At 35.6% G+C, this 23,055-nt stretch overlaps 1 protein-coding gene across 2 annotated transcripts; it reads right to left on the bottom strand.

Annotated features, from left to right (window-relative positions):
• Positions 1-15,617: 15,617 nt before the first annotated feature.
• Positions 15,618-20,552, bottom strand: LOC110103129 (pentatricopeptide repeat-containing protein At1g51965, mitochondrial). 2 transcript variants are annotated; one of them, XM_028694366.1, is made up of 3 exons: positions 19,744-20,552; positions 16,039-17,862; positions 15,618-15,924 (listed from the first exon to the last, which is right to left on the bottom strand). In XM_028694366.1, exons 1-2 carry the CDS (start codon positions 20,494-20,496, stop codon positions 16,654-16,656), a joined length of 1,962 nt encoding a protein of 653 aa, XP_028550199.1. In that variant the 5' UTR covers positions 20,497-20,552; the 3' UTR covers positions 15,618-15,924; positions 16,039-16,653. The 2 variants fall into 2 exon arrangements, with proteins under 2 accessions (XP_028550199.1, XP_028550200.1); XM_028694367.1 differs by having other exon boundaries at positions 16,039-17,859.
• Between the last annotated feature and the right edge of the window lie 2,503 nt (positions 20,553-23,055).

Below are 23,055 nucleotides of genomic sequence, written 5' to 3'. Positions count from 1 at the left end.
GCATAAGATAAGTATTGAGAAGTATTATTAAAAACTTCTCAAGAAATCAAATGTTATCTCAATTTTATATTATTATAGTCTAAATAGGTATAGGTATCATAACGAGAAAAAATTTTTACATAGTCGAAAATACTTCAAATTTAATGCCATCAAAGCACTAACATATCTAGACTATGTCAAAGGATCAAAATGTTATATTTGAATTGTTTGATAGTGTAAAAAAATTTTGACAAAAAATGACTTCAATTTTCCATCCAGAAATCTATAAATACTCCCCGTTTTCATACATTTAAGAGATGAGTTTTTGTGGAGAAGATTTTTGGAGCTGGATGATTACAAAGCTCTACTCATCACCCCTCGACATCATTCAACAATAAACATTTGTGTTTGTCATCATCGCAGGTCGATACCATCTGCTGGTCAACGTTGACACCCATTATCATTATTAGCCAATATTTGTCGGCCATTATGTATAATGTCATCCTCTTATCCCCTCATAATGATCCTCAAAATTAGCTATAGTTTGAGTAATCATCTCCATTATACATGTGAATAATAATTCTTTAAAATATTAATATTGGGGCTTTCTAGTTATCTATAAAAGCTTGAGAGAAAAATGCTACTTCCGAACATTCCATATGTTTTCTCTTGGGAGCACAATATACTCTTTGGTAATGATCCTTGATTATAATTATTTTGGAAAATAAAACTTATGTTTTGCATACTCTGGATATTTATTTTACATAATTGAATGATTAGTGGCTCTGGTGTAATTGCATTTGTGGATGTTTTTTTTTTTTTTATGAAACACACAGAGGAGCCTATGCGTTGACTTAAAAAAGTATTACAAGTCCTTAATAAATTACCAGCTCTCTAAAAATACAACATTTAAAATAAAACAAATGAGCCAATGATTCAATCTATTACAAGAAAAAAATAATTAAAGCAACAAAATAGGCAATCCATAAGGAAGAGAAGAGAACCTAGGCCACCAAAGAGCTAAACCACATAAGGAAGGCAAGAGAGCCAAAACAACAACAATCTGCTCTAGCAAGCAGAAACAAGATAAAGCCACAGTAACCTGCCAACAATCAACCTGCACAAGAGGAAAAACAAGAAGAAAGAAGACAACTAAAATAAAAGGGAAACCACAACAGTACCTGCTATCCAACACCCCGGACAAAAGAGCCGAAACAACTAGGAAAGGATCCATCTGACACTAATCATCCAAACCCTAAATAAGCCAAGAGACAAAACCAACATGCCAGCTACGCCCACCAGGCAAATCCGACCAACCACATCCATTCCAAAGAAAAAGGGGACCAATAGCATAACAATAAAGGAAAATTATTTCTTTTTGAATTTCCTCCGACTACGTTTACCAATATTCTTATAAAAACCTTCCTCGGTGTTACGAATAACATTTAAGCCATAAATTCTCAAAGAATCATCCACATTCATATATATTTCCTCCCCAACATCCCAATTAGTTGATGAATCACACTCAACTAACCAATCACCTTGATAAGGATCAAAATCCTTTGATTTGAATTCTGCATGTGCAAGCAACACATCATTAGCAACAAGTGAAATATGAACATCAATGAGAGGCACTTCATCATTCACATCCAAATCATTAGATCGCTAAATCAGTTTAATAGAAACTAGAGATGAGAAATTATAAGCATTAACAATGTCCATAGAAGGGTCATTCACCCGATTAAATTCATAATACCCAACATCCATAATATGGTTAATATCAGAAACAACAACAGCAGTACGAGGCCCCATCTGGCCCAAACCAGCACCCAAACCAGCAACAATAGTGGGTTCAAACCCATCAATTTGACAAGCCGAAAATTCATTAGGAGAAGTAGTGTCATTTGCAACATTAACAGGAGTCAAGATGGGGCTAGTTAAATGATTCACCATACATTTGGCACTCATATCAGCATTAATACTCTCTCTATTAACGCATGAAAAAGCGATCAAAATAACATTAGGCATAGGAGCAGTCAGACTAATATGAATTACCCCACCATCTTGTTCGACATTAACATTGAGGCAAGCCTCATTAATCCCATCATCAATCCGCACAGGAACCAAAGAATCAATGGCAGGGGTCAATAAAGGAAAAGTGGAAAAGGGTTATGAGTTACAATTTTTTCCTGAAAAAATGTTGCATTCTCCACAATATCAATAACATGCTTAACAACAAAAATATGGGTCAATAAAGGGTCAAAAACCATAGAATTATGAATCTCAATTGCTTCATGAGCATTCACATCAGCAAAAACTCACTGAGCAACAGTGTCATTCCCCACAATTTGAACAACAAGCTTAAAAATGATCAGAGGAGCCATATCTAAGTGGGGGTGAAGAATACGACAATTAATTTTACCATGTTATTGAGATTTACAATTATCACAAAATGAGGGAAAATCCTACATAACAACTTACTAAATGTAACCAAGATTATTAGGATCAATCCAGACAAACTCAGGGTTGGATTTAGAAATATCCAATTCGACAAGGACCCAAGCAAGAGATTCTTACGATCCTACAATAGTAGTACTATCAATTTTCAAAGGATGATCGAATAATGAGCGTAAATCGTGAATAATACAAGGGGAGAAAAGATGTGGCCTAAGGTTTGGGAACGAAACCCAAATCAGAGTGATTGGAGACTCCACAGTAATATAAAAAAATGGCGATCACTTAAACAATTTCATGTAGCAATTGGAAGCAAAATAAGAATTATGAGAAAATACTCTACTATAATCCATATCATTAACCTGCTTGATTGAAACATGCCTTGGATTCAAAATAGTCACAGAGCATTCACCGATCAACTTAAGGTTAAAGTTTACCAACCAAAGCATACTCGAAATGTTGAGCAAGAGTCAGGATTTCTGCTTTGGAAATCCACAATGATGGAAGCCCGTGATGTGTAGTTATTTTTAGACCAGAAAAATCAATCGATGAAGAAGCCCTAGACAAAATATTCAAGAAAGGAACATGAATTTTTCCGCCTATTAAGGAAACTACGATCATTTAGACGATTAACTGCCATCCGAGCCGAGAAACGGCTGGAGTTGGAATAATCAAATAAGAATAACCAAAAGAAAAACAGAGAGAAGAAGAAGAAGAAACCAAGAGAAGAAATCCCAAAGAAACGAGGTCGTGGAGTGGCCAAAGAACAGGGGAGATCGAGAGTGGCTTCTAGGGCCAAAACCCTAACAGATCGCCTCGAGATAGAGAGAGAAAAGATGTGACAGCATTTATGGATGATTAACTTAGTTTGATTAAGGCATTAAGGTTAAATTCTTTTTTACATCTTGGGTCGTCACAGAAGATTCCATGAATTTGCTCTCATGAGAACATTTAAAGAGTCTCGAGGAGGGAAAACTTGAGCAATAGTCAAAATATCCACCTAATCACCTACACATACATGATTACACCAAGGGTCCAAGTAAAGAGAGAAACAACTGATAGGAGAAATGTGAAAAGTATAACAACTCTTAGTCTTAACAATAATTTTAATATTAAAAGCCTAATATTTGATATGATTGATATTTCAAGTTTACCAAAGGGACCCATATTTGGCTATGCACCAAACAACAATCAAGCTATCATTGTTATATAATCTGTGAATAAGGAAGCATATGTAAGCATGAAATAAAAATTGAATGGAGGATAAACCCAGACAAATAAAATTCTTAAGCAAACACGTCTTTTTCCATGACAAAGGATGTAAATTCTTGGAATTTATGTCTTTATAGAAAAGAAATCTGACACATACTTTGTCGAAGAATTTGTATTTCGATAATGAGCTCCTTTCTCATGAGGCCAAATTTCTGCAACTTGTTGAGTTCATTTCTAATTTGGATAGCATTTAAGCTGATATGCAAGAAGATATGACAATGTCATTGAAAGTGTAAACCCCACAAAAATGCCATTTAAGACTTGGCACGTTTTTCAAAGCGTTGTGACGAGTTTTAAGTGAATAACTCAAGGTTACCGAATTTCGACGGGATTAATTTTATAAAATTCTATGTAAAATTCTAAACAATTTAATATATAGAACTCATATGTAAATTTGCTTATTTTGGAAGATCAAAATATTTGAAGTTAAGATATACCCAAAGTACCCCTAATGTTTGTTCATGCATCGGTTGTTTAAGTGAGGGCAAATTAGACCGTTTGCCATCTCAAGGGAATTAAAGGGATCAAATCCATTCGGTCCCTCATTTATTCCATTCAGCCGAACCGAACGAAATAGAGAGGTAGAGGCGCGCGGAAGGGAGAGGGCGGACGCACGCAAGGTGACTGGCGGCGACTCCGGCGACTTCTCCAGCAAGATTCTTGGAAGGAATTTGTAGGACAAAGCCTAAGGAATACTAAAGTGCATTTCTAAGAAATCCTTATGTTTACCATAGATTTTTGAGATGAAGAATTTAGGGTTTTGTGGAATAATGGAATTTTTCTTTAAGAAATTAAGAGAGAAGATCTAGGGAACGATTTCATACATGAGAATGTGCTTTTGTCTAAGGATTTTTAGGGTTTCAAAAATTAGGGTTTTTCCCAAATGTTGTTTTTTAGGAAATCTCTTAACAAAGTTTGTTCCTAAGGGTTGTGTGAGTGTTCTAATGATGAAATTTTGACATTTTTTCATAAAATACTAATTTTTATAATTTTAGTTTAATTTAAATTCCAAAAATAAAATTTAATTTTAAAATGCTAATTGAGTGAAGGGAATTTTGTGTGCTTAAATAAAAATTTAGGAATTTGACTCTTCTGTAAAAAAATAAAATAGGACTTAAGGGGTTTAGATGGGAAGCATGATCATGAATTAGGGAGGGGTCCTTTATTACCATAGTATAAGGGTTTAGAGAATTTATGTGGGATTAGTGATTTTTATTTACTTGATGCGTGTGTTTCATTTAGGTATTGAACGCGTGGAAAGGAAGAGTTCGTAAGGACAATTGGCGGAGCACATTGTATTGAGGTAGGTAAATGTGGCACTTTTTAAATTTAGAAGAAAAATTTAATTCTTTCCATCATTGCATGTTTTATACTATTGTAAAAAATTTTAGCATTCTTTAAATCGTACTGCTTTTATATCTCTTAGCTATTTTCTTTCCTCATGTTATCATGAAATCATATAACACATTAGGAGACAATTGATCATATGCATGAATAAGAATCTTTTTATGAATAATTAAAGAATGAATGTATGTGCATGTTGATATGAAGGTATCTTTGATAAATGGGCTCTTTGAGCCAATTGTAAAGGGGCTCTTTTGAGCTAAATGGTAAAGGGGTTCTTTTGAACCAAATGGTAAAGGATTTGGCCAAACAAAATGTACATGATCAGTACAAAAAATACTTTCGAGACGGGTGATTATAAGATATATATTACATTATATGCATATAAAACATCTTATGATTCATGTATTGTTTAAAGTGATTAGTTGCAAGCTTAACTAAAGAAAGAGGGTTAATGGTTGACCTAGAAACATGCTACTTAATTTTTATGATTTGTTTAATGTTCATACACAAAGTATTGACATACATATTATTTCCATTGCCCTGTTTTCTCTAAATTTAATTGAAAAAGTATTTGCTTATTGAGTTATGACTCACCCATATTGTGGAAAATTTTCATGAGATCCTGTGAATAGATAATGACAGACCAACCACCGCGCACTTACCGTCGTAGGGAGACGACGGGCGGCAGGTTCTTTTGAGTTTTGTTATTTTGATTATAGATGGATGTATATGTAAACTTTTTTAGAGAGTTAGATTGTTTGGATCCCTTCTTTTGGAAGAAATCTCTATGTACATGTTTCTCTTGATAGATGAATGAAAAATGAAAGTTTTACTTGGATTTACTTTAGTGGCTCTTTCATTATATAGTTGAAGATGTTTGGTTTATGTTAGATGATTTGATGTTATGCTTTGAAGGCTTATTTCATCATGTCCGACCTCTGTTCCCGCCTCGCCTATGCGAGCTTATCGGGTCGGGTCGTGACAGAAAGCTTATCAACCATTTGTTTTAAAATCAAAAAAGCTGCAAGGTGAAAAAAATTTTGGATGTAAAAGACAAAATAAAGTAATTGGCCTATTACCATGAACTGGGTTTAGTTGCGTCTATATTTTCCTGCTTGGATGTTTGCAACCTAGGTTTATCTTTTCTCACAATGTGGGATATGAACAATTTTATGTTATTTGTAGCGAGATTGTTGCCTTCTCTTGTGAATATTGGGCAGGTCTATGAGAGGCTGGGATGTTGGACACTATGTTATTTATCTTAGTGTATAAAATTTTTGTTAGCAATAGAGCTAGTTTTTCGTGCTATATTATATATTTGGTGACTCTTGTTATCAATAGCAAACAATGATGAATTGTGTACATATTCTTCTCCATCTCCTATGATGATTGTCTCAACAAACGATTTTTGCTTCATGGATGGCTCTCTCTAGCAACCAAGGTAAGCTTTGTTTGATTCAGATGTATTTTGCCTATTCTGAGTTCTTTTTTGGGTATTTTGACTTTGCTTACTATTTATGTGATGTAAGCTTATCGTTGTTTTTAACTCTTGCATAGATCTTTTGTGGCTACAGTTATATGTTGGCTTTCTTTTTTACACTTATATTGTAAGAGGCTTTCTCGTTTATACTAAATCTATAGTTAGTGAATCGGACTTTGCCCCTATTCTTCCCGAAAAAAAAAAATTCCAACTAATAATTGAAATAAAACATAAAATAACCTATAAGTGTTTTATACACAATAATTCATCATAAAATACACGCCCTTACCCTTTTGCTATGTGCTCATACAATAATCATTATCATAAGTTTTTAAATACCTTTGGAATTTGACATCCTACTTTAGCCATAAGAAAATGAACGGCCGAGATTGCGCGAGAGCATTGACGGCGTGGTTTTTGACGTAATCAAGCCGCGGACAAACGCATGGCATTAATTTATAGGTGGGGAAAAAATTGTTTGACATTTATTTTGTCATCTAGAAGGAATTATTGTCCTATGAGATTTACTAAAATAAAGATTCCAGAGATATCTAAAATTTTAAAAGAAACTTCTAGAAGCTTAATATTAGGCATGAAAATGACCTGTAAAGTTAATTATAGCAAAGAATGAAGTTAAACAAAATTTAGTAATATGAAGACAATATAATATAAAATTATTTTTAATAATGGTGATACATTATAATAATAAATATCCTAAATTCTTATTTTAAATAATAGAGAAGTATGATAATATTGATGTGACACTAATAATTTTAATAATTCTAATATTCCCTCACAAACTCTCATATATGTTTCAAAAAGCACATGGGATTTTTGTTATAAAAAAAAGAGGGTTTTACATACATACCACTTTATTTTATGCTATTTACATATCTAATACTCAAAACATTAATATTACATGACTACCACCCATAGAACAAATTGGTGGTGGTAGTCATGTAATATTAATGTTTTGGGTATTAGATATGTAAATAGCATAAAATAAAGTGGAATGTATGTAAATTTCCCAAAACCAATCCTAATATGTTTGTTCTATCATGAAAGATTAAGGATTCGTTTGGAACAGCTTTCTTAATGCTTTCTAAAACAGTATTTTAGTTAAAAAAATTGTTGATTAGAATTTTTTGTACTAAAAAAATGTTTTGTAGAAAACAATGAAAAAACTGTCACAAACGAAGCCTATGTAATGAACAATTTAACTGATGAGAAAGTAAAACAAGGATTACAAGATTGCTAGTTCAATTAAGCTCATAATAAAAAAAAAATTCAATGAAATAGAGTGGCCCAAAAAATAAAACAAAATACATAGAATGCCAACACAATTATTTTAGTGGTAGTAGTAGCATCTTGAACTAAAGTGTGCCACTTTCACACCAAATTATTTTTTTGTGAGATTGAAACTTAAAAAAATTTTGTAAATAAAGTCTAACAAGTATATAATAAAAGAATGAGAATAAGAGATGATATATAATCAGAAAATTATCTTGATCGGGCATGAATCTCGAGGCAAAATCAAGTTGAAAACTTCATAAATTAAATCAGAGACCATATGTACTATGATTTTAGCCAACTTACAATCGAACTAAACGTCTAAAAAATATGAACCCAACGACACCAAATTTGATTCAATCCGAGCTCAAATGAGTCCAAATCAAGGACCCAAAGCAGATTTGGAAGGTTCAATCCATAATTTGGATTACCAAATAGTTTTCAAACGTGACATGCTCATAGTCGAATTGAGTAGCTCGACGAAACGAATACGAGGAACCTAAGATCGCGGAATTTTGATATCATTAAGACATTCAAATGCCCAATAAACGGTCCACAATCAAAGGATTTTACATCGGCAGTCCATTCAAACCACTCCCAATTTATGCTTGATTTTTCTCTTATTTAATGATCAAGCCACTCTAAAAAAACTATAAATAAACCCCTCATTTCTCATAGATGGGAAGAGGAAGGAGGCCCAAGCAAGAAAAGAATGAAGAGTTCTCTTACCACCAGACTCCTCCTCGACCACCTCAAAACCACCGACCGACGCCGAACTTTCGTCAGTCGTCCGATTTCTACCTGATGCCTAACTTATGTCTGTCATCGAACTTATGCTCATCGTCAGACTTTTGTCAGACTTCTGCCCGTCGCGAGACTTTCGTCGGTCTTCCGCCCTTTCGTCATACTTGTACCCGACACGTAACTTCTGCTCGTCACTAGACTTATGCCCGTTGTCAGACTGTCATCAAATTTCTACCAGACACCGAACTTTCGTTCGTCGTCGAACTTCTGTCCATCGCCAGACATTCGTCGAATTTCTACCCAACTTCGAACTTCCATCTATCGGCGGACTTCTGCCAGTCGCCGGACTTTCGTTGGACTACTAACCGTCGTCGAACTTCTACTCGTCGTCAGACTTCTCCCTAGGATTCATTCTCAAACAATCTCTTGCTAGCAATAACGTGCCACTTGTCCTCTAACTGGAGATTTTGCTGCCAAACGACACTGCAAGTAAACGATTATGACTGGGGCCTTCTGAACTGGTTGATTTGCCTTCAAATAACACCACTAAATTACGGTCATAATTAGAGCTCGTATGCTCTCTAATTGAATTAAATTCTTGAGATATAAATCAATATGATATGAACGATATGTAATAAAGTCATCTGTTATTTAAAGTGGATTCAAACTTGTCTCCTTAAGGAGCTGTTTGGTATGCAGAATTAAGAGTGTAATGTAATTAATTTACATGTATTTCATAAATTAAGCTATTTGATTGATTTTAAGGAGAACAAAAGTAATACCTCAGAAGCATTACGGGTGTATTGCGACAGGCCTTTTGCGTGACTTCAAAACCCGCTCAAATCGAGCGGGTTCCAAAAGCTCTCGCGCGAGCCAGCCTCGCTCGAGAGAGGAGAAAACTCGCAGAACAGCAGTACCTTCCTTTCTAGATCGTCAATTTACCCTCACGAATCTTCAATTTAACGGAGGTAGCGCTTTCCTCTTCGTTGCCGTTCGCGTGAGGTAGGGCTTTCTTCCTCGGCTTCGCTGGTTCGCGTGGGGCTTTCCGCATAAGAGGTTCTTCTCTCCGGCAACGTTGTTCCTGTAGGATCTAAAGTCACGCCGCCGGCTTTCCTCATAAGAGGTTCTTGAAAGCAAGTTTGGCTTCAATCTCTTCACTGAAGGAGAGAAGAGGCTCGGATGGCTGTGTGCATCACATAAAAATGTTCTTACACTTAAATCCCAAAAAATAGTGTGTGCCGCTTTGACCTGGAAATTGGTGCGACAGTTCCTGAGGTCATCTTGCATAAATTTTTTAGAAGCTTGCTGATTGAATTGGTAGATGTAGTAAGGAATTTTTAGCTGGTAGCGTTGGAATTGGCAGCAATCCTGTTAATGATCAACTTCAATTTGCTGGGGAGCTTGTCTTAATCATTTTGTGTGAGAAAAAACAAAATTTTTCCTTGCTGTATTATTCGTTTTACCTTTTGAGTTTTGAGCATTACAGAATTTTAGGAAAAAACTTTATTAGTGGATTTCCATGGTTAATGCTACTTATGATGTTTTAGCATCGGAATGGAGCCAATGCTTTTTCCAATGGACCCTTGTACTATCCTTTCTTGTAGCACTGTATTGATCATCATCATTTGTTCGAGTATACTTCAAATATCTAAATATAAGCATGTGCATATTCACTTGATCAGTCTCTTGTAGATCTAGATTCAAGTGTTTTCTTGTTAAGTTTGATAGATACTAAATAATTGGTAAGTCGAATAAAATTTTATCATTCATTTTGGACGGTTTTTTCCCTGCTTTCTAAAGCAGGTTTATAATATAAAAATTTTAAGTTCAAGAATTATTTGTGCTAAAAAGATGTTTTAGAAAGCAATAAGAAAATTGTCTCAAATGAAGCCTTAGTCAAACAAGAAACAAGAATTAAGTTCAAAAACTATTTAGCAATAAGAAAATTGTGCTAAAAAGGTATACTAACAGATGGATGCATGAGTTTCCATAGTTTCTTTCAAATTATTATAAAAAATCTGATTTTACTTTACTCTATATCTACCTAACCAAACAAGGGAAACAGTTCTCCTGCGTTTATTTTGCAGACAACCAAACAGGTGCAAAGTATTCAGAATGCACTACATTTACTTTACATTACATTTACTTTACACTGCATTTCTTTTTCAGGCAACCAAACAACCCCTAAATAAACACTCCCCTCATGTCTATAAGATACACTTGAACAATGCATTTTATGACATTCGGCAATATTCCTTCCGTCAGGTTCGGTCGACTACCCCTCTACCTAAGTGAACCTGGGACTGTGATGACCTAGGACGACGAAACCATAGAATCTCGACCAGGTTCATCATCATTCCCCCACTATCTGCTTTAAATACAAAGTTGTGAATTTCTATTTTAAATATTAAAATTTGAAATATCAAATCATACTGCTACAATATGTCAGATACATGTTTCGTATCTGATTTACAACTAGCCTTAATCGAAAGTTTTCTCTCGTCATTGGAAGGGCTAATTAACTGTAGGAGCTTGTGCCTATAAGAAACCTGAACATATATCATAAAGTACTCATAAAATGAGGGTGAAATCTCTGGGTAGTGTCTTATTTCACAATCCAATCTATCTTTTGAAAATTTACCTTGAAACCTAACTCGTTAAACTTCTCCAAAAAAAGGGAGGCTGAGGCATGAATTTTCGGAGCCAACACCATATCACCTTACATATATCATATTTTAATTATTTAGAACACAAACATCCACAATTTAAGTTTGATTGATAATTATGTTAACTAAATTTAAGTTGGAATATGATCCTCTGTTAGCAATTAGACAGATGATCGGGCCCCAACGAGCGTGTTATAAGTACACACAAGATGATTGTGGATGTTGTATGGGTCAAAATGATAAATTTAAGTTTGAACATGATCCTCTGTTAGCAATTAGACAGGGTCGACAAAATTTAATAGATAATTACAAAAATACCCCCAAAATACCCGCATGGGCCTCGACGAGCATGTTGTATTTACACGCATGACATATGAGGATGCATCACAGGTTAAGAAATGAACTTAAGTTCAAGTCCAACTCTTCTCCTTGATAAGACGAGAGTTAACACGACTTGAATCAATGAACAAATATACGGTCTCGGCATCGACCATGATATTTAGTTTTATACGTTACTATTAGACCTTCAAGACCTATAATCAAGAGATATCACTGATAATAACATAAAGCCTACTACGAATTTGATCCTACATCAGCAAGTAGATATAATCAACGAGGTTCAACCCATTAAATGAAATTGCTCAATAATATCCCAATGATAATCGTGTTGAATATATATCTAAACCGTAGGGTTTAATTCCAAGTATTCGAAATACCTCCTAAAGACCCATGAAAATCCAAAAGACATAAAGCCTGCGAAGAACCCAATCCTCCGTCAGCAGGTAGATAGAGTCGACAAGGTTCAACCGATAAAAATATAAATTTTTCATAATCACGACGATGATAATCGTGTTGAATGTAGATCTCAACCGGAGAGAATAATTCCAAATATTTCAAATGCCTCCAAAAGCTCATAAAAACTACCAAAATCCAAAATTTACAAAATTCAAAAAATAAATAAAATTGATATCAATCATTAAACATTTAAAGTAAAACTCATCCACACTCTGTAAGAGTTTGTCGAGATAGACGAATTTAAATATCACTTCAGCTCACAAAGAACTAATGTATGGTCGAGAATATCAGTAGTATTCATTCTCAAACAATCTATTGCCAGCAAAGACATGACACATGTCCTCTAACCGATAATTTTGCCGTCAAATAGGCACCACTAAATTACGATCATGGTCAGAGCCCGTATGCTCCATAGTGACATTAAATCATTGAGATACGAATCAATAAGATATGATCCATAGGGCACAAAGTCCTCTGTTAACTAAGGTGAATTCAAATTTGCCCCCTTAGATAAATACTCCCCTCATGTCTACAAGGTACACTTGGATGACACAACACATGGCTGCCGACAAGATTCTTTCTATCATGTTGGGTCGACTACCTCCTCTGACTAAGTAGACCAAGGACCGTGATAACACGGGACGACGGAACCATGGGATCTTGATCGAGCTCATCATCATTCCCCTGTCATCTGCTTTAAGTACAAAGTGATGAATTTCTATTTTAAGTATTAAATTTTCAAATACCAAATCATGTTGCTATTATATACCAGATACATGCTACGTATTTGATTTACGACTAGCCTTAATCAAAAGTTCTCTCTCGTTACCGGAAGGAGTAATTAACTATAAGGGGCTTACACCTATAGGAAACTTGAACTCATATCATAAAGTCCTCACAAAATAAGGGCGAAATCTCTGGGTAGTCTTATTTCACAATCCAATATGCATTCTGAAAATTTACCTCAAAACCCAAACTCTTTAAAACTCCCCCGAAAAAGGATAGGCCAGGGCACAAATTTTCTGAGCCCACACCATATCACCTTATATATCATATTTTAATTCTTTAGAATAGAAACATCCACATATGTTCCATTGATAACTCTTTTATGATTATAATTGAGGAGGCATGAATAAATCTTTAATAACTTTTTAAACCTCATGTGAAATAATAATAATAAATGATACCTTGAAATAGAGCATATATAGACTATCATGCAGTACATCTCTTATCGTCTTTTACAAACTGGGATCACTTGAATAGGCAACTTTAATTGATAAGCTCACTAAAGTTTCCAACCCAATACAGATATACATACTTATAGCCTTATTTGAATGTAGAACATATAGAATAATTTCTTTCATCGTTATTTTTATGTTGACGCATTTGTCATCAACCGAAGCTTTGATCCTTATTTTGGTGATAATTATTGGTCCTCTAACCCCTATTAATTACTGCTGCCATCATTATTATTGTTATAGTCATCATCTTCAAATGAGGAAGGGGTTTCATTCATCTTTTACCCTGTAGGAATGTTCTTAACTACAGACTACAGCAACTCCCAAATCAGTTATGATATACAGATCTGAATAAATGCATTGATTTGGAGTAGGGGTGCAAATGAGTCGAGTCGAGCTCAAGTCAGAGGGTGTTCGAGTAGAGCTCGACTACCAAATACCAAATTCGAGCTCGAGCTCAAACTCGAGTCGCGACTCGTCTCACGAAACGAGTTGATTCGAGCTCCTTCCCGACCTCCGCCGTCGAGCATCATCCCGAGCTATATCGAAGCCGCGAGCTACGTCGTTTAGTCCTTCGTCATCGAGTCGTTCTTCGAGCTCCGTCGTTCGCCGTCCCGTCGAGCTCGATCAAAGTCACGAACTCGTTGTCTCGACCATGCTAGCCCCGCTAACAGCTCACGAGCTCCGATCCTCCGGCCTCCATCGTCAACGAGCTCCGTCGTCCCGTCAAACACCGTTGTTTTGATTTTCCCGCTTGACCAACGAGTCGTCCTATCGCCCGCCCAAACCAAAGGTTAGATTTTCCCGCGCGGTCACCTCTGCGAACTGACGATTCAAGCAAACGTCTGTTCGAACTCGAGCTCGATAAGCAGGAATGACGAAATCGTGTTCGAGCTCGACTCGTCGAGCCTGTTATCAAGTCGAGCCGGCTTGACTCGGTTACACCCCTAATTTAGAGTCATTAAGAGGTTTTAGCTAAAGGGGACAAAAGCTTCGTTTGTGATGACTTTCATACTACTTCTTAAAGCATCTTTTTCGTACAAAAATTAAAAAGAAAAATTATACTAAAAACTACTTTAAGAAGCAATAAAAAAACTATCCCAAATAAAACTTAAGCTCGGACTTTCTTTGCTGTACCAATCAAGAAGTAAACATCTGACAATCATGTGATAATAAATGCAATGATGCATAACACTTAAGAAAGTCTGCTAAAATCATGTATAACTCTTGATAAAGTCTGCTACAAGCCTATTTTAATTTCAATTTCCAACCAATACGGCCAAACCTTTCATCATTGTCCTCTTCTCGTTAACATAATACCCCTTGCAGTTGAACATGAATAGCTTGAATTTAGTCTAGATTTGTTCTGAATATAGAGTTACCTGATATTTCTGAAAAGAATGTAACAGTAACTAGCAAATGCATAGAAGTAATCCTTAATCCTCCCTCTAAGGACAGTTAAAGCTACCATGTTGCAAATACTCCCCCATCCCTTTGTTTTTCCATTCTATAGCCTAACTGATATTTTATAAATTCAAAATCAAGTCAAAGTAATAAAATATTCTAAAAAGCATAAGACCAAATTCAATAATAAATAAAGATGAAATATGCGGCCTAACTAATAGGGGTGTCAATTCGGGTCGACGGGTCGGGTTCGGGTCGAATCCGAGTTGATTCGGATCTAAACGGGTCAATCCGAACCCGACCTGGTTTTGCAAACGGGTCGGACATTTCAACCCGGACCCGACCCGCGTGGGTTGCTGGGTTGACCCGACCCGACCCGCACGGCAGAAGGCGGAGTCCCGAGCGCGACTGCGAACGGAGTCCAAGGACCGCGCGATGACGTGAGTGCGGATGGAGTCCGCAGGAGGCGGGACCGCGCGACAGAGCGACGACGCAACCGCGGGAGTTCAGGGCGCGGGCTGACCGACTGAGTCGTGCGCGACAACAGGCGAAGTTCGCACGCGAGTGCGGGACCACGCGAGCGCAGCAGCCGGAGCCTGGAAACGTCGCGAGTGCAGGCAGAAACTCGGTTGGACTAGACTTTCGGGTCAGTGTCGGGTTGATTTTGGATTCTTGGGTCAACCCGCCCCCGACCCGTTTTTAAAACGGGTCAAAAATTTGAACTCGAACTGACCCGTTTGCTAAACGGGTCAACCCAAACCCGGATTTTTCCGGGTCGAGTTAGAAATTGACACCCCTACTAACTAATAGTAAAAAAATTAAAGGATAACTAGTAATATGATAAGCTGGTGTTTACTTCATGTTGAAGTTCAATTCCGAACATAAATGGAGATCAAGTGTATATGTTTACTTCATGTTGAAATATGAATTGTATTGTGAAGCTATCAGTGGAAAGAACTTTATCAAACATATCATAAACTTGTAATAGATTGGAAGTTGAAAAGTATTTACAGTGAATAGAAACACAGTAGATAAACAGTGAATCAAAATAGATTTACAGTAACCTAAACAAATTACTCGATGCTTATTACAGTGAATAGAAACAACGAGTTGTCAGTAACCTTCAAGCTCTTGATGTGGAAGAAAGACAAAGTGACTTAAAGAACTGGATTTGGACATCTTGGAATCTGTATTTGAATATATTGATCTCTGCATGATTTTAATATGAATCTGATGATGGATCTACAGATCTGACCTGAAGATCAAGATCAAAATATGGAAGGATGATCAACGCTATCAATAGAGGAATAAAGAAAACGTAGGGACTAAATCAACTTTGGAAACTGCTCTATTAATTATTTTCCCTCACCTGGGAACCAGAGTGCCTGCACTAATGAGGTGCATTGATATCTATCAAATAGAACATGTGACAGAAGGAATAATCAAGTTTGATGAGCCCTCGAATGCGATCAAAATTCTGGAAAATCCTACAGACAAAGTGTGCTCCCACTCCAAAAACAAATTAACATAAACTTTTTTCTCACTGAAACAGCAATGCTCCGCTTAAAAAAAAAAATGGCTTGTACCAATGGGAAGCTGAACTGATTGCAGCTTAGGAGATTCAGGCGTGGTGCACTGTTCCATCCTCTTTTACTGTTGGGCATGACAAATCGGAAAATTATTAGGTCCGGACATCGGACTTAGAGATACGTTCGGACTCCAATAAAATATTGACATGTGAAATGTACATGTGTCCGCAGAATTTTAAGCCAAGCGCGCCAAAAGCGCAGGTAAAATGCAGGTAAAGTGCAGATAAAACGCAGTCAAAAAGCACAGTCAAAGTGCATCCATATCTGGACTTATATCTAGGACCGATGTCCGGACCTGATAATTTTCCTGACAAATCTGGCAATTTCAACTGTAAAATCATGCACTCCTGGTCTTTAGAGGTATTCGGTGACTCATAATCGTTATATTGGACAAATCACCTTAGAGGACTAACAACCCAACCAGTGACACGACTTTGCTTGCGCACCCCAACAGCTCTATGTGAAGAGCAATTTAATCGCTCTAGTATCGTGTATGTTATTGAATCAGGAGTTAGTCCCTGTTCTTTCAGAGTTGCATAAAATTCAAAAGCTTCTGCCACCTTCCCATTTCTCTCCAAAAGATCAAGCAAGATGTTGTAGGTCACAATGTTTGGGTGGCACCCCACAGCTAGCATTTCATCAAATAACCTAAAAGCCATCTCAACTTTATTTGTTTTACCAAAACATTCAATCAAGGTGCTGTACGTGACAACGTCAGGATTCAAGCCCCTCTTTTGCATTTCCTCAAACCTAATATGAGCTTCATCAAGGTCACCATTTTTCCCAAGACAGTTGATCAAAGAATTATAACTAATGACATCAGGTTTGCAAACACTAGATTCCATTTCCTCAAAAAGCTCCAACGCCTTCTCGACCAGGCCAACTTTCCCAAAACTTGAAAGAAGAATATTGTATGTAAATATGTCAGGAGAAGGCCCGCTATCCCTCATTTGTTCGTACAGAGCTTGAATATATGATACTTGCTTCAATTTACCAAGAGCTGAAAAAACTATATTGTACATCATAGTGTCTGTAGATATTCCTTTCTCATGAATCTTATTTAACAGATCTATTGCCTCCAATGTCTTCCCTGCATTGCACAGAGTTTCCAACATGGACACAAAAGCATCTCTATCTCCTTCATCATGTAAGTTCCACATGCTACAAAACAAACTATGGGCTTCACTTGCATGACCTGACTGACTTAATGCCTTAACTAAAAAGGAATAAATTGATTTATTCATGTATTTATTTGACACTTCTACAACTTCATTCAATCGATGTAGTTGGCCTTCTGCTGCTAACATTTCTAAGAGAATACTGTAAGTAAACTCATTAGGCCGACAATCCCTTCTAATTATCCTTGTGAAAAGAAGTATAGCTTTGTCGACCATTCTATTTCTTGCAAGAGCCTCAAGCATTGTGTTATATGCAATAAGATTTAATGAATATCCCTTTCCTAGCATCTCATCAAAGAATGAGAGAAAATCATTTGTCCTTCCTGTCTTACCAGACATTCTAATGAGAATTGTATAAGTGTACTGATCTGGTTCGCAGTGTTTCTGCTTCATGTCTCCAAAAACTCTATAGCATAGATCAACCTGCTGAAGAATCAAGTTACCCAAAAAAAAAATTAAGAACCCGTTAAGACTTAGAGATGAAAGTGTAGGAAGCTCAGTTAATGGAAAATAGGCTTAAAGACATTTATTAAAATCAGAACTAAAAAGTTTTAAAGTGCGGTGCGGGCAAGAAGACTAGTACAACTTTATTCCAATAGTTTATGCCCAGCATGAACACCATCATTGACTGCATATAGAAAATATTTAAACTAAAATTAAAAATTATACAGCAGCAAAAAGCCTCCTAGAATTTCACTAATTATTCTCTGAAAGAAAAGTCTAGACACTACCCCATGAAAATAATTTGCTAAACCTCGTATTCAATGTCAATGAACTGCTGGAGCATTGTAAATTAAAAAGAAAAAATCAATTCTGAAGTAAAATTATTTATCCAAATCAGAAACAGGTTAACAAACCAATCTAAAAATCAGAAGGAAAAATAATCTTTTAACAACCATCCAACAATATAAACGTTCTACTAGACTTCCGATGCAATTTAGAGATTTATACAAGTTTTTAAAACTTGGTTACGGTTTCAGTCACACAATTTTTTTTTTTTTTTTTTTTGATAATTTTGTTAGTTTCTTCATTTTTATGTCCAATTTCAGTTATGGTTTCAAGTTTCAACAACTTTTTAATTATAAAATTGCTCAAAAGTATTAGTGAAGTTTTCCTCAAAAAATCAACCAGTTTCTAAGCATCCTCCTAAATTTTATTGGAACGATTTTGTTTTGGCCAAAACTTTGAAACTAAAAATATTAATAAGTTCCAGACCAACTTTAACCAAAAAATGATCTAAAATCTTCAAAACCACTAAAACATATAACCATTATTTTTTACTAGTATACCATCCTAAGCTTGTAATTTTATAAGTATATCATCCTAATTTTGAATTTTATGGTTATATCAACTTCATGTATATCTTCTTACTGATAGGTAACTCAATTTTCACTATCGTAATTTAACCTTGTAAGTTAACTAATTATAAATGTAAACCCCAGCACAAGCTCAAAGACCTGTTCACCTTTTGTCTCAAACACAATAAATAATTTAATTTAAGTAGATTTTTGGTCGGAAGCTCCAGTTGAGCCACCAACCCGAATCAATTGCATTTAAGAGATGTACTTTATATTTGAGAATTCAACCCAACCAATGCTATGAAAGGATTGTTTCAGTAATTACAATTAATTTAAGTATTATCTTCAAAAAATTGATTGAATAATCTTAATTTGAGTAACTAAATGGAAAAGAAAAATAAAGAAAACAAAATACATTTTTTCTATGATTTAGCTAAGTCGGTCTATGTCCACACTCAAATTAAGGTTACATTCACTCACTAGCTATTAAACCTATGTATAAGATAGTAGTATTAAATATTTGAGTAGTATAACAATTAAAATTCCAATAAAAATAAAAATAAAAGATTCTTTCGATTATAGTATCAACAATTGACTTTGGGCAAATTTTTTTACCAGAAGCTTACGTTGACCCATCCAGCCCACCATGATTGTACCTATGTGCCATGATTGACATTTGAGGATTCAGCTCAAACTATGTTATAAAGATAACTTGAGAATTGTTCCTGAACAAATTGAACAGACTGTTCATTTTAGCTTAATACCAATTAAACTAGCAAGCCTCGAGGTAAGAGTTAATAGATTGGGATGGAATACATACAACATTAACAACCTGTGTAGTAGACCAGCAATTTCAAAACGTTTGGAGTGGCAAAACAATTAAAATTCCTATAAAGTAAAATATTCTTTCATTAATAATTTTGCTAGCATTTGCTGCTTGAATCCCAAATAAAATTACGGGAAAAAGGTATAAGGTAGCTTTAAAAAAAAGGAACATACTGAAAATCACCTTGTCAGCTTTCGCCAATGCGTCCAAGAGCATATTATAAGCAAATATATCCAACTTATAGCCTCTCCTGCTCATCTCCTCATAAACCCTAAACGCGCGTTCCACATCCCGAGACCTCAAATAAGCCTGCATCAAACACTTGTAAGTGTATCCATTGAACCTCAAATCCCACTTCTTGGCAAGCTCCAAACACCTATCATATTCCGTACCCCCCATGGCCCCAATCAATATATTCACCGTCGAGATATTCCCTTTAACCCCCTCCTTCTCCATTTCCTCCACAATCCCACCAATTATCTCTTGTTCAGCGTTCGAACGGGCAAGAATAGCAAGGATGCGATTATAGGCGAAACAGTCATGGCGATATCCAGGGAGGGTCTTAACGAAGCGGAAGAACTCGAGGGCCTTTCGAGGTAGGCGTAGGGATTTGAGAATCTCGCTGACTTCCGATGGGGTTAGCGTTAGGGTTAGGGTTTGGAGATAGTCGGCGACGTCGAGGAGGGGATCGGTGGAAGGGGATGACGCATTGCGGAGTAGGTTGCAGATGTGGCAGATGAGGTCTCGACGGGGAATGGGGTAGCCGTAGGAGTCTAAAGAGAGGTTTGAGGGGTCAAGCTCGACCATGATTTGACGGCCGGAGGAGTCGGCCCGGACCACACGGGCCGTGTAGCTTGTGGCGAGGAAACGGAGGGAAGAGAGCATGGGCGGGAATGCGGGAGAGGCGGCCATGGCACGTAGAGCGACCTGCGCCATGGATTGTTCAACAGTTCAACTCGCACTTTCGCGCTCAGATGCTGGCAGGCTGAAGCGAGGGCAAATTATTGCATCCGGTCACCGGAGACGCAGGTTTAGACACCCAATAAAAAAATGCTAGGTAGTCTGTATTTTTTTACTGTACTTTGACTGTGTTTTAGATGTGCTTTAACTGTTCTTTTGACTGTGCTTTTAACTGCACTTTAATTATACTTTATTCATGCTTTTGACGTGCTTAATTTAAAATAATATTTTATTAATATATGGACCTATCTCCGCATCCGGTGACCGAATGCAATAATTTGCGAGAGCTCATTACATGTTCACTAGTAAAACGCACGCTTCATCTACGGAGTAGAATGGTACAAATATTGAAAATTTCTATGTTTTTTTAAGCAATTTACATACCTATCATTTTATTTTATGCTATTTACATATATAATATTTAAACTTTTAATATTATATGTCTAATTATCCATTACCTATAAAATAATATGAATGCATGAAATGAAATATTAAAATTTAAAAAATTATATGGATGATAAGAATAAAATATATGAGTGATCTATTTAATATTAAAATTTTATATGAGTTGTAAAAAATGTAATATTAAAATTTTAGATATTAGATATATAAATAGTATAAAATAAAATGATATGTATTTAAATCCCCATTTTTATTTTTTATTTTTTAACTGAAAATACTGAAAATTTTATGTGGAACTTCATAGAAGATTGTTTGGGGTCATACGTATTTTGACTAAGAATTTGTTCAAGTAATTAATTTTTTGTATTTTTTTTTAAATGTAAATTCAAAATTATATGATTACCAACTATTTGCTAAACATTATTAAAAAAAAATCAAATCATATTTTTTTACTTATGTCATAATTTATTAATTTGACCGCAGTGCTTAGATATAAAATTCACTCTTAATACATAATTATTTCTTAGAAAGATGAAGAATAAGTGGATAAGTCATTAAACATTTTCATATAAAAGTGATGAACATTAATCTCATTCATCATTTAAATCAATCATGCCATGTTTGAGAATCATTTTTCTTTCACAAAAAGATTTAACTTTATTTCAATAGAAAAATATTTTTCTTATATTTTTTTTACAAAAAAGCTAATAATAAATTCATCAAATACACTTCAAAGTTCTTCATGAGATATTAAAATATTTCATTTACCCTGCTTTCTTTGGAGTTAAGAGTGGACAGTTGTTGTTGTAGGGAGTCATATTTATTTTTCTTCTTAGATGAGTATAAAATAGAGGATTATGTTATTTAATTGAGAGGACTTGTAAAATCTAAAGATAACTCGGCATGCATTGAATGAACCTTAACTCTTGCAATTCTTCGCCAAAGGCAACTAAAAAAGGCATTGGCCACTAGATTTAGTTACCCATCCTCCAAATACTAAGGCTTCGTTTGGGATGGCTTTCTTTCTGCTTCTTAAAGCAGTTTTTTAGTATATAAATTTAATTTTTTTGAACTAGAAAGTTACTTTAAGAAGAAGAAAAAAATCGTCCCAAACGAAAAATAAGATGTCATTTGGGACAACTTTATTAATACTTTCTAAAAGGTGTTTTTTAATACATAAATTTTTGAATTATAAATATTTGTAAAAAAAAAAATGCTTTTGAAACCATTAAGAAAATTATCACAAAAGAAGCATAAAAAAATAGAAGCAAAAGATGACCCAATCAATATTGGCTGACAGCACGGCTAATAATGATGGCAAATTGTGATGCCAAAAGAAGGCATCTTCTAACAAAGGGCAAATTATTGCGTATGGTGTCCGGATTCATCCGGTGTCCGGACACCAATCCGATGTTGCCACGTCACCAAAATGCACCAGGGCCCAGTGTATTTTGGTGATGTGGCGTCACTGGATTGGATGTCCAGATATCCGGCGACCGGACGCAATAATTCGCCCGAACAAAGAGACAAGGTTTGGTTTGGCAGTCAATTTGAATTATAAATATTTCAAAGACAGTTTATAAATCTTTGGTATGTATGAACATCAAACACAGTTTATCATTCAGAGACAAATCAGATGCAACCACGTCATCCAATACCGAGCACTACCGAGTTACGGTACCAAGTAGGGGGTGACGTGACGCATTTTCATTTGGCTTCGAACAGCATTCAGCGTTTAGCGCCCACACATAATAATTCATCCATTCGAGGAGGCTAAAGACCCAACCACATCAGGTTACATTAGGCATCACCAAAGTAGATGGAGAGGAGACCGCAAACCCAAAAACGACGACGAACCCTCAATCAAACATGTGATATTATTAAGGTTTCGTTAGTGACAACTTTTTATTGCTTTTAAAACAACTTTTTAGTGCAAAATTTTTTTGAACTAGAAATTTTAGTATAAAAAACTGATTTAAAAAACAATTAAAAAAAGAACTGTCCCAAACGAAACCTAAGTACAACCTAAAAGTCAAGAACTTAGGTTATCTGCAAAATATTGAGTTATAAAACTTGCACATGAGAATACAATAGCATAAGATGGCTGCAGTTCTTAATTTAAAAATGGAAATT

This window comes from Dendrobium catenatum, unplaced genomic scaffold, assembly GCF_001605985.2.
Source record: "Dendrobium catenatum unplaced genomic scaffold, ASM160598v2 fragScaff_scaffold_465, whole genome shotgun sequence".
In the NCBI taxonomy this organism is placed as follows: domain Eukaryota; kingdom Viridiplantae; phylum Streptophyta; class Magnoliopsida; order Asparagales; family Orchidaceae; genus Dendrobium; species Dendrobium catenatum.
Note: the sequence above shows the minus strand (reverse complement) of the source record. Positions and strands in the feature narration are given on the sequence as shown.